At 38.4% G+C, this 22,822-nt stretch overlaps 1 protein-coding gene across 1 annotated transcript in view; it reads right to left on the bottom strand.

The window, feature by feature from the left end:
• The window catches only part of BEND5 (BEN domain containing 5), a 449,709-nt gene that overhangs the window by 394,189 nt on the left and 32,698 nt on the right, over positions 1-22,822 (bottom strand). The window contains exon 3 of the mRNA XM_033152183.1: positions 19,895-20,019. Within this exon, the coding sequence (XP_033008074.1) occupies positions 19,895-20,019 (125 nt within the window). The remainder of the gene's footprint in view (positions 1-19,894; positions 20,020-22,822) is intronic.

The raw sequence follows: 22,822 nt of genomic DNA, 5'->3' as shown, positions 1-22,822 counted from the left end.
ATGAGGAGGGCACGGTCGCATCTAGCAGTGCAGGAAGTGTGTACAGCTACCAAAGGGCATAAGTTGACTGTAGAAAGTGACATTAGACTTAGAAGAAAACTTACCCAAGGGGTTTGCTTGTCTCAGTTTAATTTATTTTTAATGTTGGTTTGGAATACATTACCGTATAGATAGAATAATTTTGCTTTAAACCTGATCCCAGCAGCAAAGTGCTGAAGGTCTGATAAAAGAAATCCCCATGAGTATAGAAATTCTGCCACCAAGCACATACCAAGGAAGTGTGTTTTCCACATTCACCATTTAGAAAAATAAATCTCTATTACTAAAACCAGCTTACTTATTACAATATTTGTCCCATTCTCCTTGGACTGACTTTTTATTATTGAGCTACTCTATTACCATACTGACAAATTCAATTGTATCGCCATGACAGTTAAGAACCTATTTAAACTGACACATATGCAGGCATGGATGCAAACTTTATCTTTCTTCTAACATAGTAGCATGTACAATCTTGTGCTTTATCAGAGTAATCTGTAAATTCAATAGCAAAAAAATGCATGTGAATAAAACTAATGCTACAGGTAAATGCAGATATCCCTCTGTTACTTTATATTGTCATCTATTGTATATGTATGGTTCACAACAGTTCATTAAAAGTTGTATCCAATCCTAGTCCTACTCAGAAAAACCCCATTGTAATGAATGTACATTACTATCTTAGGTTCATTAATTTCAGTGAGTCTACTCTGAGTAGGGCTGGGAAATATTTACAGTGGAACAAACTAGTTCAGTTGAATGAAGTGCACTGAACTGTTTTGAAAAATCTCTGAATTGCACCAGAAAGAAGTTCCCATAAGTTCCCAGGTGAACTAAAGGTGAATTGACTTATATCATTCAATTTGAATGATTTCTATCTTCATGTTCACACCACACACACCAAGCAGGAGGTCTAGACCCTTAGCTTTCATAACAACAACAACATCAACAACCCTGGACATCTCAATCAATCAAATGCCTCTTCCCTTGAGGGAAATAAATTTCCAAATAAAATGGCAAAAAGACAAGTTCTGCAGAATATGACAAAGTGCTTAGAATTTAAGATATAAAGTTATGTCCTTGAACATGAATTACAACTTTGGGCTGATGGTTTTGTTCAAAAACAATACAGAATTTATTACTCCCAATGAATTGCTTGGGTGATCTAAAAAGATACTAATTTAATTATCAGAAATTTTATTGATCTGTTAGTAAAATAGATTACCCGTACCCCAATCCTTCCAAGAAAGCAAACTCCAATTCACCCAAACCCAAAAACTTTTAACTGCTTGCACTTAGACATCCAAAATGTTTGGCAGCAACAGAAATACAAGGACACTAGTATGTTAACAAATGAGATGCAATTCCTCCTAACTCCTGCTAGCTGCCCTGTTCTGCCCCCCCCTTTTTAACCACATTTTATAATTTACTTATGCCTTGCAGATAACCATTTCACACATTATTTCTCTCCATCTATATAAACTGAAATACTAATAAACTGGCATCTAATATAGGTTTATGTGCAATCCAGATTAAGTTTTAGATACAATTTCTAAACAAATTAGAAAAGATTTGTAAGGATAAGTGATCATAGGAAGTAAAAATTAAAGTGAAAGAAGCATGGAATAAACTAAATAGTATAGATACATATAATTAAAACACATAAAAATATGTTGATTACTAAGAAGATAGGTTAATTAACCTGACAGGATGGGATGAGAGCCGTGAATATATAAATTATATAAAACACAAGGACCACATTTGGGGGACGGGGGAGAAGAACAGTGAGTTTTTGTTTATTTAGTTTTAAGGGAGGAAATAGAACAATCAGCAAGACTAAAACTATTTATTTATTTATTGATATCCTGCCCTTCTTTCTGAAGGAGTCCAGTGTGGCAAACACACAAGCAATAAGACAATCAGAACATCTAAAACAATTTGAATACAAACACAAACTTAGAAGGCTTGTTGAAAGAGGAAGCTCTTCAGCAGATGCCAAAAAGACAACAGAGATGGTGTCTGTCCAAGAGTGAATACCAGTGGGTAGGTGCCATCACTCTATGGTCTATGTGTCTGTCCAAGAGTGAATTCCAGTGGGTAGGTGCCACCACTCTATGGGATCGACTGCTATATCATATGCAATGGAACTCCTGATAACATGGTATCCTGCCGATTGCAGTGATTATATAGGATATATAAGTTAAGATATGAGAATATTTTTTAAGGTATACTGGTCCCCAGGTGTACAGGGTTATGTAAAACTTTGTGTTATTAATAGGCTTGCCATACATCAGGAAAATTCCTGACATGTCCTGGTTTGGGGGTTCAAAAATGGTATATGGGGGGGGGGAATTGTTGATTCAGCAAAATGTCAAGGAAAACCTGGATGTATGGCAAACCCGGATGTTTGGCAGCAGTTTCTGCAGATAGATAGAGTTAATGTATGTGGAACCAACTGCCAGGTTACTAATTAATGGAAGAATTTCCAGGAAACTATACTTTAAAGAGGCACACAGAAAGGTTGCATTAGAGCCACTGACTACTGTTATAAGGTAACATGAAGGTATTACAGAAATAGCAAGTCAGAATACTGAACACAAGTTGAGACTATATGCAGATACTATAGTAATATACATGTCTGACATAAACTGATACAGAGGAATACCAGAAACAAATTCATTCATTTGGGATGAGAAAAGAGCTAAAGCTGACAAGAATGTAAGCTACAAGACATGAAAAGAAAGGGGGTTGGGCATTCCCGATTTATTTAGCTACTACAGTGCTGGAGTCCTGCAGGGAATATCAGTTGTTCAAAGAAGAAAATAAATGTTTTAGACCAACAGAAGGGTCCATACTGAGAACTACACCAGGGATCTATTATGGTTGTCGAAACTCACCAGGAAAACAACATTAAAATGGCCACAGTTACATGATCAATATATGTTTAAAACCTGAGATAGATATAAGAAAGTTTTATAACCAGAAATTAACAAAATAGCATCAGTAATTAACAATAAGAAACCTAAGTTAAATAGACAACTAGGGAATTTCCAGACACAGATAACCAGCAGGTTATAACTATATCAAAATTAGGTATGACTTAAAACATATGAGCAAGCCATACACGATATAGAGAGCAAACCATCTGTTTTTCAATGTGTTCAAATAAGAACAGATTACATTGTAAACAACCAACAGAGAATATGAAAAGTAAAGAATACAAAACAAAATATTTGCAAAAAAGCATGGGCTACTAAGAAACCAAAATGATCTATTTATACCAGTTGGTGGGAATCACAAATGGAAAGAAAGCTGTTGTAAAGATTCAGAGTAATCAATAACATTTGTTTTATGTTCCAGAAGAACTGAAAGAAGCTTCACAAGTATCCTATAGATTTTTCTGATAAGTTTGCTTGTAAAAACTGCAGGAGTTTATAGTGGACGCTCGGGTTGCGAACGCGATCCGTGCGGGAGGCGCGTTCACAACCTGCAGCGTCCGTAACCCACAGCGCTGCATCTGCGCACACACGGGTTGCGATTTGGCACTTATGTGCATGCACAAAGCATGATTTAATGCTTCTGTGCATGCGCAAAGCGCCGAACCTGGAAGTAACCCGTTCTGGTACTTCTGGGTTCGGCACTTTCATATCCCACAGCAAACGCAACCCGCAGCAAACACAACCCGAGGTATGACTGTACTATGGGGCAAGAACTGCTAAGCCAACTATAGCAGTTATTTTGGGAACTAACGGCTGTGAAGGAAAGGGATGGTACTGTTATGTTTTTATTGTAATAAGTACAGGTATATATTGTTTCAATTCTATTCGTATTTAATTGCTTTTTAATTATTATTTTCTATGTTTTTAGTTGTTTTTATTTTATCTGAAAGTTGATTTCTGGCCTGGGAAAAAGGTGATATAAATCTTCTTCTTCATCATCATTATGTTGTCTATTGAATTGAACTTTCATAAGAAATTGACTATGGGGAGCTAACTCATGATTTTGCAATGAAAACACCCAGAAAAAAAGCTTTAAAGAGAACTAGTTTATTTAGCAAATGTTTGCAGCCATGTTAGTCCATTAGAAGATGTCACGGAGTATCTGGACACAGTGGAACAGTGGGAGGCACCCCCATTCTTCTCAAAGGAAGGCTTAGAGCCCAGGGATTGGTGGTGGGACAAAGATGAGTGGTCAGAAATAAGACTGAGAGTTGGAGGTGTCAAAACCTGAAGAGGTAACAGGTTTTAGTGAGAAGGGATAATCTGTGGCAGAGAGAAGTCCAGAATCAGAATCAGAAATGGGAGCAGGAGAGGAGGAAGGCTATGAGGCAGAGATGAAGAAGCAAGAGTGTCTGCTCTGCTGCACCAAATTCCCCTCCCTCCTGTCTCCCTGGTATGAAGCAGGAGGAGCAAAGGCAGACATGCTGACGTAGTCTCAGATTGCTTGGGAAAGACCCAGAAGAGGAGGAGACTTAGGCAGCTGTGGGAAGGCAAGAACCTTCAGTCTCCACAACTGCCTCATAGGGGCAAGACCTACCAAAGAGAGATATTGTGCTCATTAGGTCTGGCATTCTTGAGCAGATCCTGCTTCTTCTAATAAAGTGATAACTTTACTTATTCCGTGTAATTTATTGCTGGCTCAGTCATAACAGAAGACTATTTTTATAGGACCAATCCAATTAATAAAACTATTAGCAAGTTTATGACTTCTTTTCAGCAACAAAAATGGGAGAGGAATTGTAGAAAAGCCCCAGTGTGTAACTTTAGAATCAAACTCAAATCATTTCTTTCATCATTCACAAGACTGTATGTATGGGATGGGATCATCGGTAGGGACTCTTAACCTCTTGGCACTTACCATTACAACCTTTAATAGAACTCAAATATCTGAAGAAGTGCCTTCTCTACACCAACCTACCTGTGAATTCAATGGAAACACTTTCCCATATGTTAGAGGAAGCTTGTACTATGCTGCTACCCATTCTCTGGGATGCCCTTCCCAAACGATTATGGCTAGAGCCAATGTTAGAATCATTGTGATGCCAGAGCCAAACTCTCTCTCTCCGCCCCCCCCCCCGGCATTTAGAGGGTAGTTGACTGTTAGCTGCTTCACTTCCTTTAGCTGCTCTACGGGATTTTAGTAATGTAGTTTTAGTGATTCACTGTATTTTACTTTTGATATGATTGTTTATTTGTGCCTATTGGGGGAAACCCTCATATCTCTGAAGAAGAGTGGCATAAAAATATTTTAAATAAGTAAATAATGGAGGTGTATCAAAGGCAAAATATATCTGGTCGCCAACAGCAGCCAATTAATTTCATTTCATGATCTTTCCCACCTCTTCGCCCAAGGACCCAGAAAACTTTTGTAGATTAGGTACAGGATTTTTAGATGTGTGGCATGGTGCTTGGGTCTCCATCAGTCTGCACATTCTTAAAGTAGAGGCTCAGTTTGGAAACATTTAGACTCCCAGTTTTAGGAATATTGGTGGATAATTCAAAAACCACAAAAACTATAAACTTAAATACTAATGCTAGAAACTTTGTAGGAGTATGTAGGATATAGTCAAATCTTCTTTGTTTCTTTGTTTTCAGCAATATGAGAGAGGTGTGTATGTTGAGAATGGCTACTAAGATCCCCAAAATATATACACAACTGTAATATTATCCTAATTTGTTTTCCTTCTGTGTTGGGAATTACATTCTCCTGAGAATTACAACCCCTAGCTAAAATTATTGTCTTCTGTTCTCATGCTCTATAATCTGTCATTCCAATGAAAGTGCGGAACAATTTTTAACCTTTCAGTAAGAGGACATAACCCAATAATTAACTCTTCTTCCTCCCACCCATTTCTTTATAAAAGCAAAAACAACGAAGACTTTGCCAAAGGAGCCATAATTTACATGTTCAGAGGAAAAGAAACTGGGAAGATAAACATTGTAAAACAGTGTAATTTTATTTAAATTAGTTCAAGACTTCAAAATGGTTGCCTTCTTTATTCAAGCAAGAACCACTATTTAATCAGCTGAAGTAGGGTTGCCATAACCCAACCCCTAAATCAAGATAACTAGCATAACATGCAAATATGCTGAGCTAATTATGGTGGCTAATCTACATAATTTCTATCACACGCTTCAGCCTTCTTCCTTCCTTAAATAAAGAGTGATGCACATGGGACAAGAAAATTTCCCTTCTTCACATATACACTGATAACGTCTAAATTTGCTGTTACTACACAAAGAAACAGAGGTTGCAGGCATAGTGCAGAGCTCACTGCTATGCCAGTGAAACAGGAAAATTCAGTTTTTCAAATGAGTAGGAAATGGGGTGAAAACATATATATTTTAAAGTGTCATTATATAAATGTACAGTGCAGCCATGTTTAAAAGGTTTTTTTTAATTTCTGTGAAAGCCTGGTATACAACTAGAAAATATATAGAAAAGTTTAAACTGCATAAAGCCCCTGGAATAGATGATCTGACAGATAAATTTTATTTTTTAAAAAAAATCTGAAACATTGACCCCACCCCCCCAATATGGGCAGGTTGTTTAACAGCATTCTAACAGGGGCAATTGTCCCGAGATCCTGGAAAGAGTCTAGAATACTGGTAATATTGAAACCACGTAAAGATTCAGAGACGTTGGAATTAGACACATTTCATGCATTGGGCAGGATGCTAAAACATTTACTAGTATTCTAGGTAATATCGACTGGCAAATATATTACCTAGTATAATCCATGCAGAACAAGTGGGTTTTGTTAAACATAGACATATAGCAGATCTCATACATAAGATGCTGAATGCAGTACAGTGGAACCTCGAGTTGCGAACGTGATCCGTACAGGAGGCACGTTCACAACCCACAGCGCCGTGTCTGCACACGCACAAAGTGTGATTTAGTGCTTCTGCACATGCACGAGTGCCAAAACCCAGAAGTAACCCGTTCCAGTACTTCTGGGTTCGGCGCATCCGTAACCTGAAAACTCGCAACCCGCAGCAATCGCAACCTAAGGTATGACTGTATATTATGGAAAACTAGTGTGGAATCCATGTGTGATTGCTTCACTAGATGCTCACAAAGTGTTCGATAAAATACACTGGAGTTTTTTGTATTTACTCCTTAGCAGTGCTTTTTTCTAGGGGGATGCAAGGGGACGCATACCCCTAAACATTTTGTGAATCTAAGTTTGGCCTCATTGAGGGGCAGTATTTCAATATGAGTAGGAAAATGATAATACCCCTAAACATTTTTCTTAGAAAAAAAAGCACTGCTCCTTAGATATAGAGTCGTACCTTGGATCCCAAATGTCTTGGTACTTGGATGCTTTGGCTCCTGAACGCCGCAAACCCGGAAGTGAGTGTGCCAGTTTGCAAACGTTCTTTAGAACCTGAACATCCAACAGGGCTTCCGATTGGCTGCAGGAGCTTCCTAAAGCTAATCAGAAGCCGCTCTTTGGTTTCCGAACATTCTGGAAGTCGAACGGACTTCTGGAATCGATTCCGTTTGACTTCTGAAGTATGATTGTATAACAGTGCAATGCTAACCATGTTCTCTCCTGCCTATCTGACATTTTTTTATCTACTTATCTCAAGTTTGAATGCCATAGAACAGATGTAAGCAGTGTTGTGCCCTTCACATGTTGTTAAGCTGCATCTCCCATCAGCTCCAGCCAGTATGTTCAATTATCAGGGATGATGGAAGTTGTAGTTAGCAACATCTGGAGTGCAACATGTTGGGTACCCTGCCACTGTCTAACTGGATCCTGAGTTCTGAATTTCATTTTTGGCAGAATAATTGGCGGTTTGGTTTGGTTTTCTTAAAGGAAGGGTGGAGTCTGGTAGTTTGTTCTGCAGACAGTTTTTGAAAATTATTATTACAATGCATAAAATACACAACAAAACATGATGTATATTTTCTGTAGAGCAGGTTAGAAAAATATATTAGAAAATAAACACTCTGTCTATAAATGATATTTGAATCATGTATACTATAGTGCTACTACAGTGTAAAGATTTAACAGTTAGGAAATGGAACTATATTATTCATTAAAAATAAATTATCTGAATACCTACTCTTTTAAAATAATGGACTCTGCTGTCATTGTTCATGCTCTTGCACTGGGACTGTATGAGCCATAACAATGAAACTATATCTTTCTAGATACCAAACCCACCCATCCCCTAGTATTCCTTGGTCATTCAATATGATAGTAAAGCACATAAAGAAAATGTTTGGCTAGGCTAGTTTAGGATGTTGGAAATTACACTTGGTCAACATTTTTTACACCAAGGCTGGGAAACTATGACCCTCCTTGGACTGCAACCCTCACCATCCCTGATCTCCAGCCATGCTTGCTGGGGCTGGTGGGAGTTGTAGTCCAACATCTGAAGGGCTACATATAGCCCACCCTTGTTTTACAGGCATAACAGAAACATCAGTCCACCTGAAGGCACCATTTATAGATAACCACAGAGGCAATGATTAAAAATGGAGTTTGCCTTATTTGTGACAATCTGTTTACAAATGATGCTGGAGGAATGTCCATGAACAGCATCTGGTAAACCAAGCAGCCACACTGTGGAAAAAGATATCAGAAAACAGTTCAAAATATGATCAATCTGCTAGAGTTGTTATGTGCCCACCCAAATATTCACATGCACACACATGGGTTTGATTGCTAGTAAAGAAAAATAAGTTTGACTATTTTTCTTCTTCTTCTTTAGCATGGAATGAAACAAAAGAGAAAGAAACTGAAGTAATACAATACTTTCTAATCTGATAAAGCAGCATAAATAGAGACTATAATGGCAAAAAAAAAATCAGTCATGCTTTTACAATACTTTGTTCTGCTTATGATTACAGGTTGAAACGAATGATTTTCTCAATGACAGTATTTTAAATAGTGTGTCACACTGTCAAAATCTGAAGCTTGATAGGACCAGAGTACTTTTTAAAAATATAAATGTAAAGCATTCAAAGAAGCTCAAAATTTAATTAAGCAAAACATTAGATCAGTTAAATCTAAACGGTAGTATAAAATATTAAGGTAAAACATGTATTAGTGTGAGATTTGCATTTTTATGAAGTATGAATCACAAAGAACTGAAAATGCTGCTAAATTTCAGTTAACTCCTTTTTAAAAATCTTGTTTCCATGGCAATGCTGACAGTAAGTTTGCATGGGATGTAAGATACGGCTTTTTCCCTTTTCTCTTACAAAACAATTTAGCTGAAAAGTGGCAGCATCATGGACTCTTTTCAATTTTCTAATATGCCTGAGAGGCACAGAAAATAAGCCAGCAGAAGTCATTGACTGGAAAAAATGCAGCAGTTGAACCCTTTTTCTAGTTTTCTAGCTTGTGGTATGCTTTTAAATGAGCATGTTCACAAACATCACCCACAACATTCTAATTGTCAGATAGAGGTCTTGTCTCTTTAATCTGTATTCCTTGCACTCCTGGTTCAATTAAGGAAGCTTTTAACAACATTAAACCTTAGCACGGAGATCATTTGAAATTCCAGTAAAGACTGCCTACAACACAAGCACTCAAACCTCTCTTTTTTCATTCTAGATCTAAAAAGAACTGCTCAATTCTCTAATGAGTAATCAGGGATTGAGGTTTCTAGGCTACAAAATCTTGTTGTCGCAAAAGAAAAGAAAAAGGTAGAAATCTAACACCCAAATCAATACTGTATTACTCTCTCCACAGGCAAGAGATGCTGGGTCAGGAAAATCATGAAAAATTCATAGCAAAGGTGGTCAAGTCATCCATAAGACAGAGAAAATAATGCTATATCTAAAGATCCCTTGAGCAATCGAAGACACTTTACAGATTTCACCGTGAATAAGTGCTGGTTTGTTTCATCGATGTGCCTTAATACTGCTCCTATCTTATTTCTGACAGTAAATGAGGATGTTTTGATCTATATTTACTATCTTTCTTATTTACTATATTCACTTCTCAGACTCTGTATTAGTCACTCATGGGACAATTCCAAGTAATTGTTTTCTGCTGAAAAGGGGGATAACTCATCAGGGAGGAGGCCTTTCCTAAGTGCATATTTCTCGGTACCAATAGTTTAATTCCAACAGTCTAGAAACAGCCTTCTCAAAACTCCTATTCAATTCTGTGACTTCATTCTTCCATGGAAAAAAGAGCCTCACTTATACGTTTTGAAGCATAAACAAAGGAAGACAACAATGTAGTTCATAGTATGGTATGGGGGGGTAGTACCAGTAAACTATAGTGACTATGTTGCAATGGCAGACTTTGATAATATGGAATCATGAGCGATGACAAAATTTGGTGCCCTTCCCTAAATATTTCTTATTTTCACAATAATTCATTTAAGTACAGTTTTTATGGATCTTCTCAGTAGCTACCTATATAAATACAGTTTTTTATTTTTGTTTTTATTATTTTGCACCCACTTGGCTTGGCACCCTGTGTGGTGGAACCTCCCAAATAGCCCTAAATCTGGTTCTCGATGTTGGATTATTAAATAGTTTTACTATTTAAAAAAATATTAATTTCCCTATGGGTAGCTCACAAAGAAATCACCTTACTGTACCAAAACTCACAAAACTAAACAGAACTAAGGAATTTTATGAACTGGAAAGGTGTCAATAATTATGATGGTTTGGATAATATGAGGGAAGGTATATAATGTATGTTGAACAGTTCATGTGCACAACAACCAATGACTGTGCATATTCACCAGGCCTCATAGAGAATATGCACATAATCTGTCCATGAAGAAGGAATTTTGTCACATTTCTTAGTCAATATACATAATTTCCAACAAGCCTTGAGGAATGTGCATATCGCCACTGCATTTTGTACATTCTCCAGTCAATATGCATAATCGTTAGCAGGTTTTAGAGAGTATGTATATCTCATTTGAGCTTTATACATTCTACAGTCAGTATACATAGACTTCAGGAAATATGCCCTTGTTTTCTTTCTGTCATTTAGAAATGTTCTATCTGCATTCTGCAGGCGGCTTCTGACCAGCCTAATCTTATGTGATCCACCACATACCCTCCCACTGAGCAGCAAGGAGTAGAGGTGGGGCTTCAGGTAAAAATATTAACTTTTTTGTACACCCCAGGCTCCTTTTCCTCAGTGTCAGCTGTTCTCCTGTCAGAGGAGCAGCAGAGTGGAGGAATCACAAGCAGATGAGTTGTAAACCTTCCCTTCCATAATCCCTTGTTACTTTTGCTTCTGATCCTCCTCCTTTTTCCTCTTGGCTTTTCCCTGGTCTATATTTAGGTTGGCAAATACATAGCATTTTGCTTATGTTACTTGGTAAAGTACCATATATATGAGGACATTGTTCTGAACAAACAAAAACCAAATTAACACCAAGTATATATTGTGTAAGAAAAGTGGTTGACAGGCTATATTGTTTTATAGTGATCTAGAGGTTCTTATGTAATTAGGTGCACACACAGATTTCTTCTGTGTGCACACTGCTCAACTGACACTCAAGGATGGGAGCAGATCCATCTGTGCAAATGTCAAAGATGTTGTGGGTAGGAAAGCTCCATGATGGGTCTCTGATCTACTATAATTGGGGATTGCACCCAGCAGTTGTGCAAATGGAAAGCAATTTGCACAAACATATTCCTCTTCTCGCCTTTTCATTTGCATCCCCTAAAAAGACTTGCCAGGGGCTTGTGGGAGCTCTCTTGAATAATGTTGGCTGTGTTGCATGGAGCTATAGTGGAAAGGGCCTTAGAAAGCCTCGCTAACAACAAGGCCAGTGGAAGTGATGATATTCCAGCTGAACTATTTAAAATTTTAAAAGATGATGCTGTTAAGGTGCTACACTCAATATGCCAACAAGTTTGGAAAACTCAGCAGTGGCCAGAGGATTGGAGAAGATCAGTCTACATCCCAATCCCAAAGAAGGGCAGTGCCAAAGAATGCTCCAACTACCGCACAATTGCACTCATTTCACACACTAGCAAGGTTATGCTTAAAATTATACAAGGCAGGCTTAAGCAGTATGTGGACCGAGAACTCCCAGAAGTGCAAGCTGGATTTCGAAGGGGCAGAGGAACCAGAGACCAAATTGCAAACATGCGCTGGATTATGGAGAAAGCTAGAGAGTTCCAGAAAAACATCTACTTCTGCTTCATTGACTACGCAAAAGCATTTGACTGTGTCAACCACAGCAAACTATGGCAAGTTCTTAAAGAAATGGGAGTGCCGGATCACCTCATTTGTCCCCTGAGAAATCTCTATGTGGGACAAGAAGCTACAGTTAGAACTGGATATGGAACAACTGATTGGTTCAAAATTGGGAAAGGAGTACGACAAGGCTGTATATTGTCCCCCTGCTTATTTAACTTATATGCAGAATTCAACATGCGAAAGGCTGGACTAGATGAATCCCAAACCGGAATTAAGATTGCCAGAAAAAATATCAACAACCTCAGATATGCTGATGATACTACCTTGATGGCAGAAAGTGAGGAGGAATTAAAGAACCTTTTAATGAGGGTGAAAGAGGAGAGCGCAAAATATGGTCTGAAGCTCAACATCAAAAAAACTAAGATCATGGCCACTGGTCCCATCACCTCCTGGCAAATAGAAGGGGAAGGAATGGAGGCAGTGAGAGATTTCACTTTCTTGGGTTCCATGATCACTGCAGATGGTGACAGCAGTCACAAAATTAGAAGACGCCTGCTTCTTGGGAGAAAAGCAATGACAAACCTAGACAGCATCTTAAAAAGCAAAGACATCACCTTGCCGACAAAGGTCCGTATAGTTAAAGCTATGGTTTTCCCAGTAGTAATGTACGGAAGTGAGAGCTGGACCATCAAGAAGGGTGATCGCCGAAGAATTGATGCTTTTGAATTATGGTGCTGGAGGAGACTCTTGAGAGTCCCATGGACTGCAAGAAGATCAAACCTATCCATTCTCAAAGAAATCAGCCCTGAGTGCTCACTAGAAGGACAGATCCTGAAGTTGAGGCTCCAGTACTTTGGCCACCTCATGAGAAGAGAAGACTCCCTAGAAAAGACCCTGATGTTGGGAAAGATGGAGGGCACAAGGAGAAGGGGACGACAGAGGATGAGATGGTTGGACAGTGTTCTCGAAGCTACTAACATGAGTTTGGCCAAACTGTGGGAGGCAGTGAAGGATAGGCGTGCCTGGCGTGCTCTGGTTCATGGGGTCACCAAGAGTCGGACACGACTGAACAACAACAAATAGTGGAAAGGAGGAAGTGCCTGAAATTGGGCAGAGGAACCCATGCAACTCAGACCAAACTGTTCAGGACTTTGGAGGCCTTTTGCAGGAGCTGTAGAGGAGGAGGAAGGGAAAAGAAATATTAGTTGCACAAGCTGCCTTCCATTAGTCAGTTGTAGAGTGGCTTGGGAAAACAGTATTGAGAAAGACAGGGGGAAGAAAGGGGTACCAAGGCTAACAGAAGATGCCCCTCCCCAAAGGAAATTAAGTTTTCTTTTTTACTTTTAAGAGAAAGGCTCAGGGAAGGACAAGGAAAAGCCCCTAAGGAAACCGACAGGGAGGGAAGGTAGATGGTAGTTCAACACCCATTATGGTCCCAAATATACACAAAAAAGAGAAGGAAAAACACTAGAAATAAAAACTAAGGAGGCGCACACACAAATTCAATATATTGGCTCAACACAGGGATTTTCACCAGAGAAGAAAAGGCAAGACCAAACATAACCATAAGCAGGGTATATCTAGACAAATACCCTGCACCACTACTGTCCCCTGGAAGAAGAGATAAAAGACCTTGCCAATCAAGTCTAGAGGGAGGCATTATCCTGTACACAGAATATCTTTCAACCTTACACAGCAAATAACATGTTGATTTAGGAAAATATTATTTTCTGCTTTTCTTAATGGTCATATTGATATTTGGGTCTGGGGAAAATGTCTATCTTGAACAGATCACTTGATAGTTTAGAATTAAGACCACACCACATATGATGCAGCACAGTATCCTTCTTTGTGCAGTACCACACATGGATTCCATGCCTCTGCAGAGCATCATTCAGAATGTTTGGCTAGCACTCAGCATTTTAGGCTCTCTGTGGTTGCTTTGCTTCCCCTATGGTATTAATGGGGGAGGATGCAAGACCTTGAAAACAAAATGGGAGAGGGCCTGTTTTGGCTGTTGTTTTCATCTCACCTGGGTTTGGCTGTTCAAAAAGTCAGCAAAAAAGTTTCAGACACTGATGCTGATTTTCATTCTTTAGTTTACTAAAACAAGTACAGATATTCTAAAGTAATTCTTTTCAGCTTAATTTTATCAGTTGGATAAACTATATTCCTTTGCATAAAGTATGTTCTGCTGATGCTTCTAGATTTGCATTTTCATTAGATTTCAACATTCAGCACCTAATACCATAAATTTGTTTTTGAAACTCTTTAATTCCCTTGAGTATTCCAACATATTGAATGCTATTTGCTTTGTATTATGTTGGTAACAAATCTGTAGTGAAAATGCTGTCAATATATATTCATAGCTAACGTTGTTAACTAAAAACAATATTGTTTTTCCACTGTAAGCTGTCATAAATGTTTGGCACCCTGTTGTGTAAGCCAAAAATGTCAAAGAAATGATTAAAAAATAAAAAATAAAAACCCTGTGGTGACACAGTGTTAAGTTTTCTGCAATAAAATACATCACTTTTGTATAAACCCTTGCAATTTACCAAAAAGGGGAAAGCTTCTCCATGTTATTTTAAAGTTAGAATATTATGACTATATGTACATTAGGAGAGGTGTTACTTGAAAGTGTATGACAGCGTAAGAAAAATGCATGTATATTCATGATGGCTGTTGTCCTTCTAAAATGGTAATAAACTTTACAGTTTAAATAAACTAAATATTTCAGAAGTAATATTATACTTTTGGGAACTGAAAATTATACTGATAAATAGACAACCTCTTCTAAGGGCTGTACCCCAAAAAGAAAAATCACTGACTTGTATCCAAATGCAAAAGTCCATGAGTGCAAAGACTTTTGACCCAGCAGGTGTATCTGCTAAGTGTAGAAAACTTTGGCCAGTGTGCAAAATTAAGCTCCGTATGGGTCCTAATTTGGCCCACAAGGCAATTCCCCCTGGAATATGCCCCACACCTACCCACTGCTGGCTCACAGCCCTCAGAGACTTATCCAAAGTCAAATGCAGATTCAAGCGGGGGGGGGGGGGGAGAAAAGAAAAGAAAAAGTTCCCCACCAGTAAATATTGTCCTCTGATCCAAAGAGTATTACACTTATGGGTAATAGCTACTGTACATACTCCCACTCTCTTTTCTTCAAACATGATTTCAAACTCTGAATAATAATGAAGCCCGGTTAGAATTAACCATAGTTAAGGTCAATGCTTCAGAAAACTTTAGCCATTATTAAGACTCTAAAACTCATATATAGGTGGTACCAAACCCCTAGAAAGAAGAATATGAGAGAAGGAGTAAGAAAAAAGAAAGAGAGATTGTGAATACTTAAAGTGGGATATTGCAGTAGTATTTTCTGTATGCTGGATTTGTCCTAAAGTCTGCCAGTTGCCAAAAACAAGTGTGACTTGAAAAGCATGCTACAAATAAGTTCCTAAATAGAAGCAGAACTAAATGTGTCACATCACTAATATCATGATAATTACAACAAAGCATCCTTCTTGTTTGTACTATTTAGAATTTTGACATTCTGATTGACAGTTGTCATCATATTAAGTAAGTAAACACACCTGGCTATTTAGATTCTACTCAAGAAACATCAGCGTAACAATCAAAAATATGAATATGCTTGCTATAATTTCAAAAAATTGGCAACTAAGATGGTTTCATAGATATTAGAAATTAAGTGTATAAATTTAACACAAATTTGTCTATGTCAATCCATATTACTGTAATTATATTCTAAAAGCTGAAACATGTTATGGAAGCATTACATAAATGCTTACTGTGCATTTCGCCTCTCTACTTGAAAGGATCCTACTTGGAAGAATATCAATCTGCAAAAGTTTCCACAACTGCAAAGTTACCAGTACTTATTTTAAAACAATGGTGTATGTATGGAAATAATATTTCTATATAAAATATGAGGCATGTCTAAGATTCTTAGATATCACTGCTTCATTCTGGATTTAATTTACATTTCACATGGAGTAGCAAACAAATAATGCAATCATATACAACATTTATCAATTCAGGAATAGAAGGTTAGATCCGGTCACGGACGACTCTGGGGTTGCGGCGCTCATCTCGCTTTACTGGCTAAGGGAGCCGGCGTACAGGTCATGTGGCCAGCATGACTAAGCCACTTCTGGCGAACCAGAGCAGCACATGGAAATGCCGTTTACCTTCCCACCACAGCGGTACCTGTTTATCTACCTGCACTGCGTGCTTTCGAACTGCTAGGTTGGCAGAAGCAGGGACCGAGCAACGGGAGCTCACCCCATCGCAGGGATTTGAACCGCTGACCTTCTGATTGGCAAGGAATAGAAGGTTACAAGGGACAAAACTGCTCACAATGAACACCTAATTACATTCATTCATTCGTTTGTTTGTTTGTCCATCCTCCAGTGTTGAGACATAATAACAAGACAGTTTTTCATAACATGGGAATGTAATATACAGAAACTATTCCCAAACACTTTTCAATTTCAGCTTGAAACAGCTTAATTTTTTGGTAAGAAAACAAAGCAAACCAATCTAGGGGAATCTGTCAGGGCACATGCTGGTGATGGGCAGTCAGAGTAGATGATGCTCTGGATTGACTGTCTCTGGTCTTCTTACATTCTGCTTCACTGGATGTCCACATGTTCTACTATCGTGGGAGAGGGAGAAAAGCTTTTCTCTAGCCACACCAGGCATAACTGTAAAAGTCAGTTTAGGCAGAGACCTTTGTTTATCAGCTGTTTCAAGGGCACAGGTAGCTGCAGGGGGGGGGGCAGGAAACTTCCTTATGTTAAAACCCAGGGCAGTATATTTGTGAAAAAGTTTTTCTTTTAAGTAATCTCTTTGTAGGTTTAATTATGCAAATAAACAATTATAGACTTGGAGTTGTAAAGGGATTTTGTGGAGTTCAGTCCTTTGCAACAAACAAAAATCTATGCAAAGCTATCCTTGTCAAAGGACTGCAAACTCTTCATGATAGAATCTCTGTAGCAGGCCATACAATTGTATACTGGTATCACAGGCAGATTAATGATCTTGAAAACATAGTTTGCTTTCTTTTCATTCTCTGTGCCACATCAATAACAATAATAAATGTAACATCAATAAGTAAGCTTATCATAAGTGTGTTATATCAAGTTAATCAAGAGCTACTACATTGAAATAATGACATTTAAACATGCTTAACTATGAACTGGACTGCAACTCTAATGCCATTAAGGAGGGGTTATGAAGAAGGTTCAATTATATTTTATAATCTTAAATAAATCACTTAAAATGATTTTAAAACCTGTTCAGAGTACAACAAAGACACTTTTACAATATATGTTTCTTATATGACACAATACAGTTGACAAAAAACACACCACATACATTTGATACAACAATTTGTAGCATTTATTTAATACACTAAGGTTGCAGTGTCTGGTGTTGCCCAGTCTGAGAGATGCTTAAGATTTCATTATATTCATGTAGGACTCATTTTAACGGAAATTTGAGAGATAAAAAAAGAAGATTGCAGGAAGACATATTATAAAAACAGACCTCACAAGTCAAAGTTAATAGTGAACCCATTCTTTTTCATGTATACAACCATGAAAACAAATATCCTGTGAACTCTAGATATATATTGTATCTCTACATGAGATCTTGGTGCTCATTGAGACAGGTACTCAATCATCTCATGGCTTTACAATCTCATCATTGTTGACTAAGGAACAAAACAGGGGAATGGGACCAATCATCTATGCAGCACCACAAATTTTGATAACACATTTCATTTTTTTTCTTGTAACATAGGATAGTCATATAAAAGAGGAATACAAATTTTTTTATGGTAGAATATTTGTTATTATTAAATAATTCTTCCATTTAAAATGTTATTTTAGTTATGGGATTTTTTCAGGCAAGACATAATGATACAAAATCATACACAGACATACATGTATACAGACCTACATATTGTAAACATCTGGGCCATATTAGTACTGACAAAATGTACATTAAGGAAAGAACTATGCAAGAAAAGCAAAGTAGTATCACTGGGTTAAATCTGCACAACATCCACTCACCTACTTGAAGGTGATGTGGTGTATATGGCCTGGGACAGTCCCACTGCCATCCGCTGGTCCCAGGCTCTTCAGTCCCAGGCTCCAACAGCTGATGGGAGAAGCAACAGCCTCTCCCACCAGCTATTGGATTCAAATTCGTCCACTGGGCACAACTGGCCAATCACAGGTGGGTGAGGGGGTGGAGCCTGGGGGCGGGTCTGACTCCCTGGAATAAAACTGCCCTGACCTTTGCCAGGGACCACAATGGTTTTTTAGGATCTTCCACCCACCTTCCCTTATCTCAAGATTGGCGCCCCTTTTCATTGTGTTGTGCTTTGCTTGACTTTGCTATGGTTTTATGGTTGACACATTCAGGACCAGGGAGGAATTTTTCCCAACTGAAGAACCTCTACATGCCAAGCAGACAGACAATATTTAAGATCTGTCACATTTTCCTGGGTTTTATTTATACTATCACACTGTGTTGCTCTTGTTCTCTAATCAAACATCTTTCTCCATTCCCCCCCCCTTACAATTAGTTGTCCATCAGGAACAAAACATTTTATAGTTTGTCTTGCCAACATTGTGATTAATCATTTGGCTCTTGTGCAGTCCAAGGAGACATTTCTTAACCTTAACTCATGTGTCCTATGATCTGCCTCCACCACTATCCACAGACACACTTTCTATAATGTACAGCTACTAGATGAGCATGAAGGCAAGGTTGTCCACATGCAATTGATCTTTCACAAAAATTTGTGCAAGGATAGTCTTACACTTCTTGAAAGCTTAAGTAAAATGGTGTCTTTCTATTAAAATATTGATTTTTTTTTTTAAAAAAGAACCAAGCTAAAACAACCAGTAACTGTACAAAAAGAAAACATTATAGGAAAAAGTTCACAAAGTCATCCATATGTGAATTGTTTATAGTTCCTTTCTAAAAATGTTACTGGAATTTTTTTACCAAGATGACATTTCATCTGTGCTCAATAACAAATGGCAAAGTGTTCAACTAGGTGCTCTGCTAAAATGGTGTCTTAAATCTTAAACATAGCAAAATGAAAACTCTCTTGGAGGCAAGCACAAACACACCCACAAAGGAACCGAATACAGCCAATGTACTTTGGCTGTTTGTGAATGCACATATCTGATCGTTAGGGGACAACCAAGGCAGAGATAAGAGGTGAACCATAAAAGGAAGCTGAGAATGCATCCTACATCCTATTATAATGTGTATTGGAGTATAACAAGCTAGTTACCAACAGACAGAAGTATAAATAGGAAAAACTGGTTTAAAAGTAATCAGTTTACATATCTCCTAGACAGCTGGTACACTGGTTTGAGGCAAGCAACTAGGAGTGACAGACTAGCAGTAACCATAGCATGAGATCTTCAGACCCAGTTTAAGGTATCTTTTAGCCAAATATCTTACTCAGCCCAGGATATATAAGAGAGACACATTTTACCACCTGGGAAACAAGTTTCTTGTCAAATTAACAGGTCTAAATAGCAACAGTATAGTACAGGCCATCTCTAATTCAGCTACAGAGCAGCCAGAAAACAACAGCTATCTAAATATTCAGAACATTTCTAGTTGTCAAGCAAAAGTTTACTTCATTCTCATTTAAATTGCACTTACCTGAGATTCTTTCACATTTTCAACTGTGAAATTGAACCAGACTCGAAAACGGGGATTACATGTATCTGGTCTGATAAACAGGTCATACTCAAATTCAGTAATATAGTCCACACGTCCAAGGTTACCTAAAAAATATTATAAAACAGAATGCTATGTTAACACATTCCAGAAAAGCCCTTTGATCAGTGATGCCTCTCTTAGAGAAATATTCCACCAAAGGACTCAATAAATTTACAGGTATATGGAAAATTCTAATCCACAACTGTTGGCTGTGAGCACATTTCATTTCTAGAAAGAAAGAAAGAGTATTTATCTTTTCAGATGAGCTGTTTACAATATAACAATGTTCACAATGCCTTACTCAGGACAGCCCACACATTCCTGAAGAAGCCTCTAGTGCCAACATACTGGCAGAATGGTTATATTTACTGAAATATAAGATCAGCAAATCAAGAGCCAATTAATAAGTGGGGGCAGATGAGTTTATTCATTGTATACAGGGGAGCACCCCTGGCCATGTCAGCTGCTTCACACAGTAGTTTCCTAGCCAAGGATTGGGTGTACTTCTCCCCCATCCTCTGGGGTATTGGGGGGTGGGGCTGAGCATGCAGACCATGACCCTGCAGCAAAGCGTTCACCCAGGACCACTCCCTGTGATTGGTCACTTATACCCTGGTAACCTCCTTGTCCCCTCCCCTTTGGGAATTCCTGCTGAGTCTCCTTCAAGTAATGAATAGGTAGAGTAAATTCACTCTTGATAATGGCAGGAGTGCCACTGTTTGGATTTGAATATGAAAGAAAGGCACACCCTAGGTGTGAACAAAAGTTGGGGCTATTTCTGGTATACTCTCTTGAGCAAAGGACATCCACCTCCCTTGGCTGGACATGCCACTAACAGAACAAAACGTGAAAGCTTGGATCCTTGGGGCACCATCTCTTTCTGACATATGGTAAAAAAAATAAGTAAAAATAAAAATAATAAACTACCATTTGTGTCTCATGTTTCCAGAATGCCCAATAATAAATTGTAATGATAAATCTCCATAGTCTGATTTAGAATTGGGTCAGCAATTCCAATACCACTTGAAATAGTTAGCTACTTGGCATTTAACATGGTGGCTTGTGGAATGAGAGCTTTAGAAGTCATGTCAGCTACAAGGTTTTAAAAATTATTCCATCTTCACATAAGCTAAGGCGTAATTGGAATGTAAAACTTTCCAATGATTGGCAAGACAAGGTCAAGGATTGCACAGATGCTTCTTTCTTCTTCTCTGGATTTGACTCACATTTTCACAGTCATAAAGTATCATTTGGTGCTAAGTTGGTGCTAGACTATTATTACTGTCCAAGAGTTGGACAAGCACATTCTGTATACATGCATAACCTGGTCTTACATTCTGGGCAGTAGAACTACCTTTGAAGGAAATGACATTTAATTTGTAGTACATCTGAGCATTATGTTAGGTAAATTCATATTCAAAAGAAAAGTAATAACAAAGTTCAGATACACTGAAACAGAAGTCACCAGATCCTTAAATATAGTGGGGGAGTGGGGAGGGGTATTACTCAGAAGGGTGGTGGGAATGGGTGATAGGCTGATAAGTGTGGAAAACCTGTTGACGACTCTAAACGGCTGCAATTAGTCTTGCAGGGAAAGGCAAGGGGTGAGATGGCTAAAGATGGCTTTGTTATGTATAATGAGATAAGAATCCAATGTCTTTGTTCAAACCAGGTTTCTCCATGGTTTTAAGTTTGGTGATTAGTTGCAATTCAGCCACTTCTCTTTCCAGTCTATTTCTGAAATTTCTTTGTATTAAGACAGCTACTTTGAGATCTTTTATAGAATGTCCTGGGAGATTGAAGTGTTCTCCTACTGGTTTCTCTGTCTTGTGATTCCTGATATCAGATTTATGTCCATTTATCCTTTGGCGTAGGGTTTGGCCTGTTTGTCCAATATAGAGAGCTGAAGGGCACTGTTGGCATTTGATTGCATACACAATGTTGGAAGATGAGCAATTAAATAGTCCTGAGATGGTGTGTTTGATGTTGTTGGGACCAGTAATGGTGTTATCCGGGTTTATGTGGCAGCAAAGTTGGCATCTGGGTTTATTGCAGGCTCTGGTACCAGTGTCCATGTTGAGTCCTGTTTTTGTATTATTGTGGGTGAGGAGCTGTTTGAGATTGGGTGGCTGTTTGTATGCGATGAAGGGTCTTCCTCCCAGAGCTTGAGAAAGAGAATTGTCATTGTCTAGGAGAGGTTGTAGATCTCTGATGATGCGTTGTACTGTTTTAACTTGGGAGCTGTATGTGATGACTAGTGGTGTTCTGTTATTTTCTTTTTTGGGTCTGTCTTGCAGCAAGTTCTCTCTGGGTATCAGTCTGGCTCTGTCGATCTGTTGTTTAACTTCATCAGGTGGATATTTTAGTTCTAAAAAGGTTTGCTGTAGATCTCTTAGGTGAGAGTCTCTGTCTGTAGAGTTGGAACAGATGCGGCTGTAACGTAGGGCCTGGCTATATACAATGGATTGTTTGGTATGTTTGGGATGGTAGCTAGAAGCATGTAGATATGTTTGTCGGTCAGTTGGTTTACGGTATAAGGTGGTGTCTATGTGTCCATCCTGTATTTTTATAGTAGTGTCCAAAAAGTGTATTTCTTGCATAGATTGGTTCATAGTTAGGTTGATGGTGGGGTGAAAGTCATTGAATGTCTTGTGGAAGGTGTCCAGGGTCTGTTGACCATGTGTCCAGATAATAAAAATATCATCAATGTAACGCAGGTACAAGAGAGGTTTGAGTGGGTAGGAGTTTAGGAAACGTTGTTCTAAATCTGCCATGAAGATGTTGGCATACTGTGGGGCCATGCGGGTGCCCATTGCTGTGCCGTTGATCTGAAGGAACAGGTCCTCACCAAATTTGAAGTTGTTGTGG

This window comes from Lacerta agilis, chromosome 6 (assembly GCF_009819535.1).
Source record: "Lacerta agilis isolate rLacAgi1 chromosome 6, rLacAgi1.pri, whole genome shotgun sequence".
Classification (NCBI taxonomy): domain Eukaryota; kingdom Metazoa; phylum Chordata; class Lepidosauria; order Squamata; family Lacertidae; genus Lacerta; species Lacerta agilis.
This window is presented reverse-complemented; position numbering and strand designations above follow the sequence as displayed.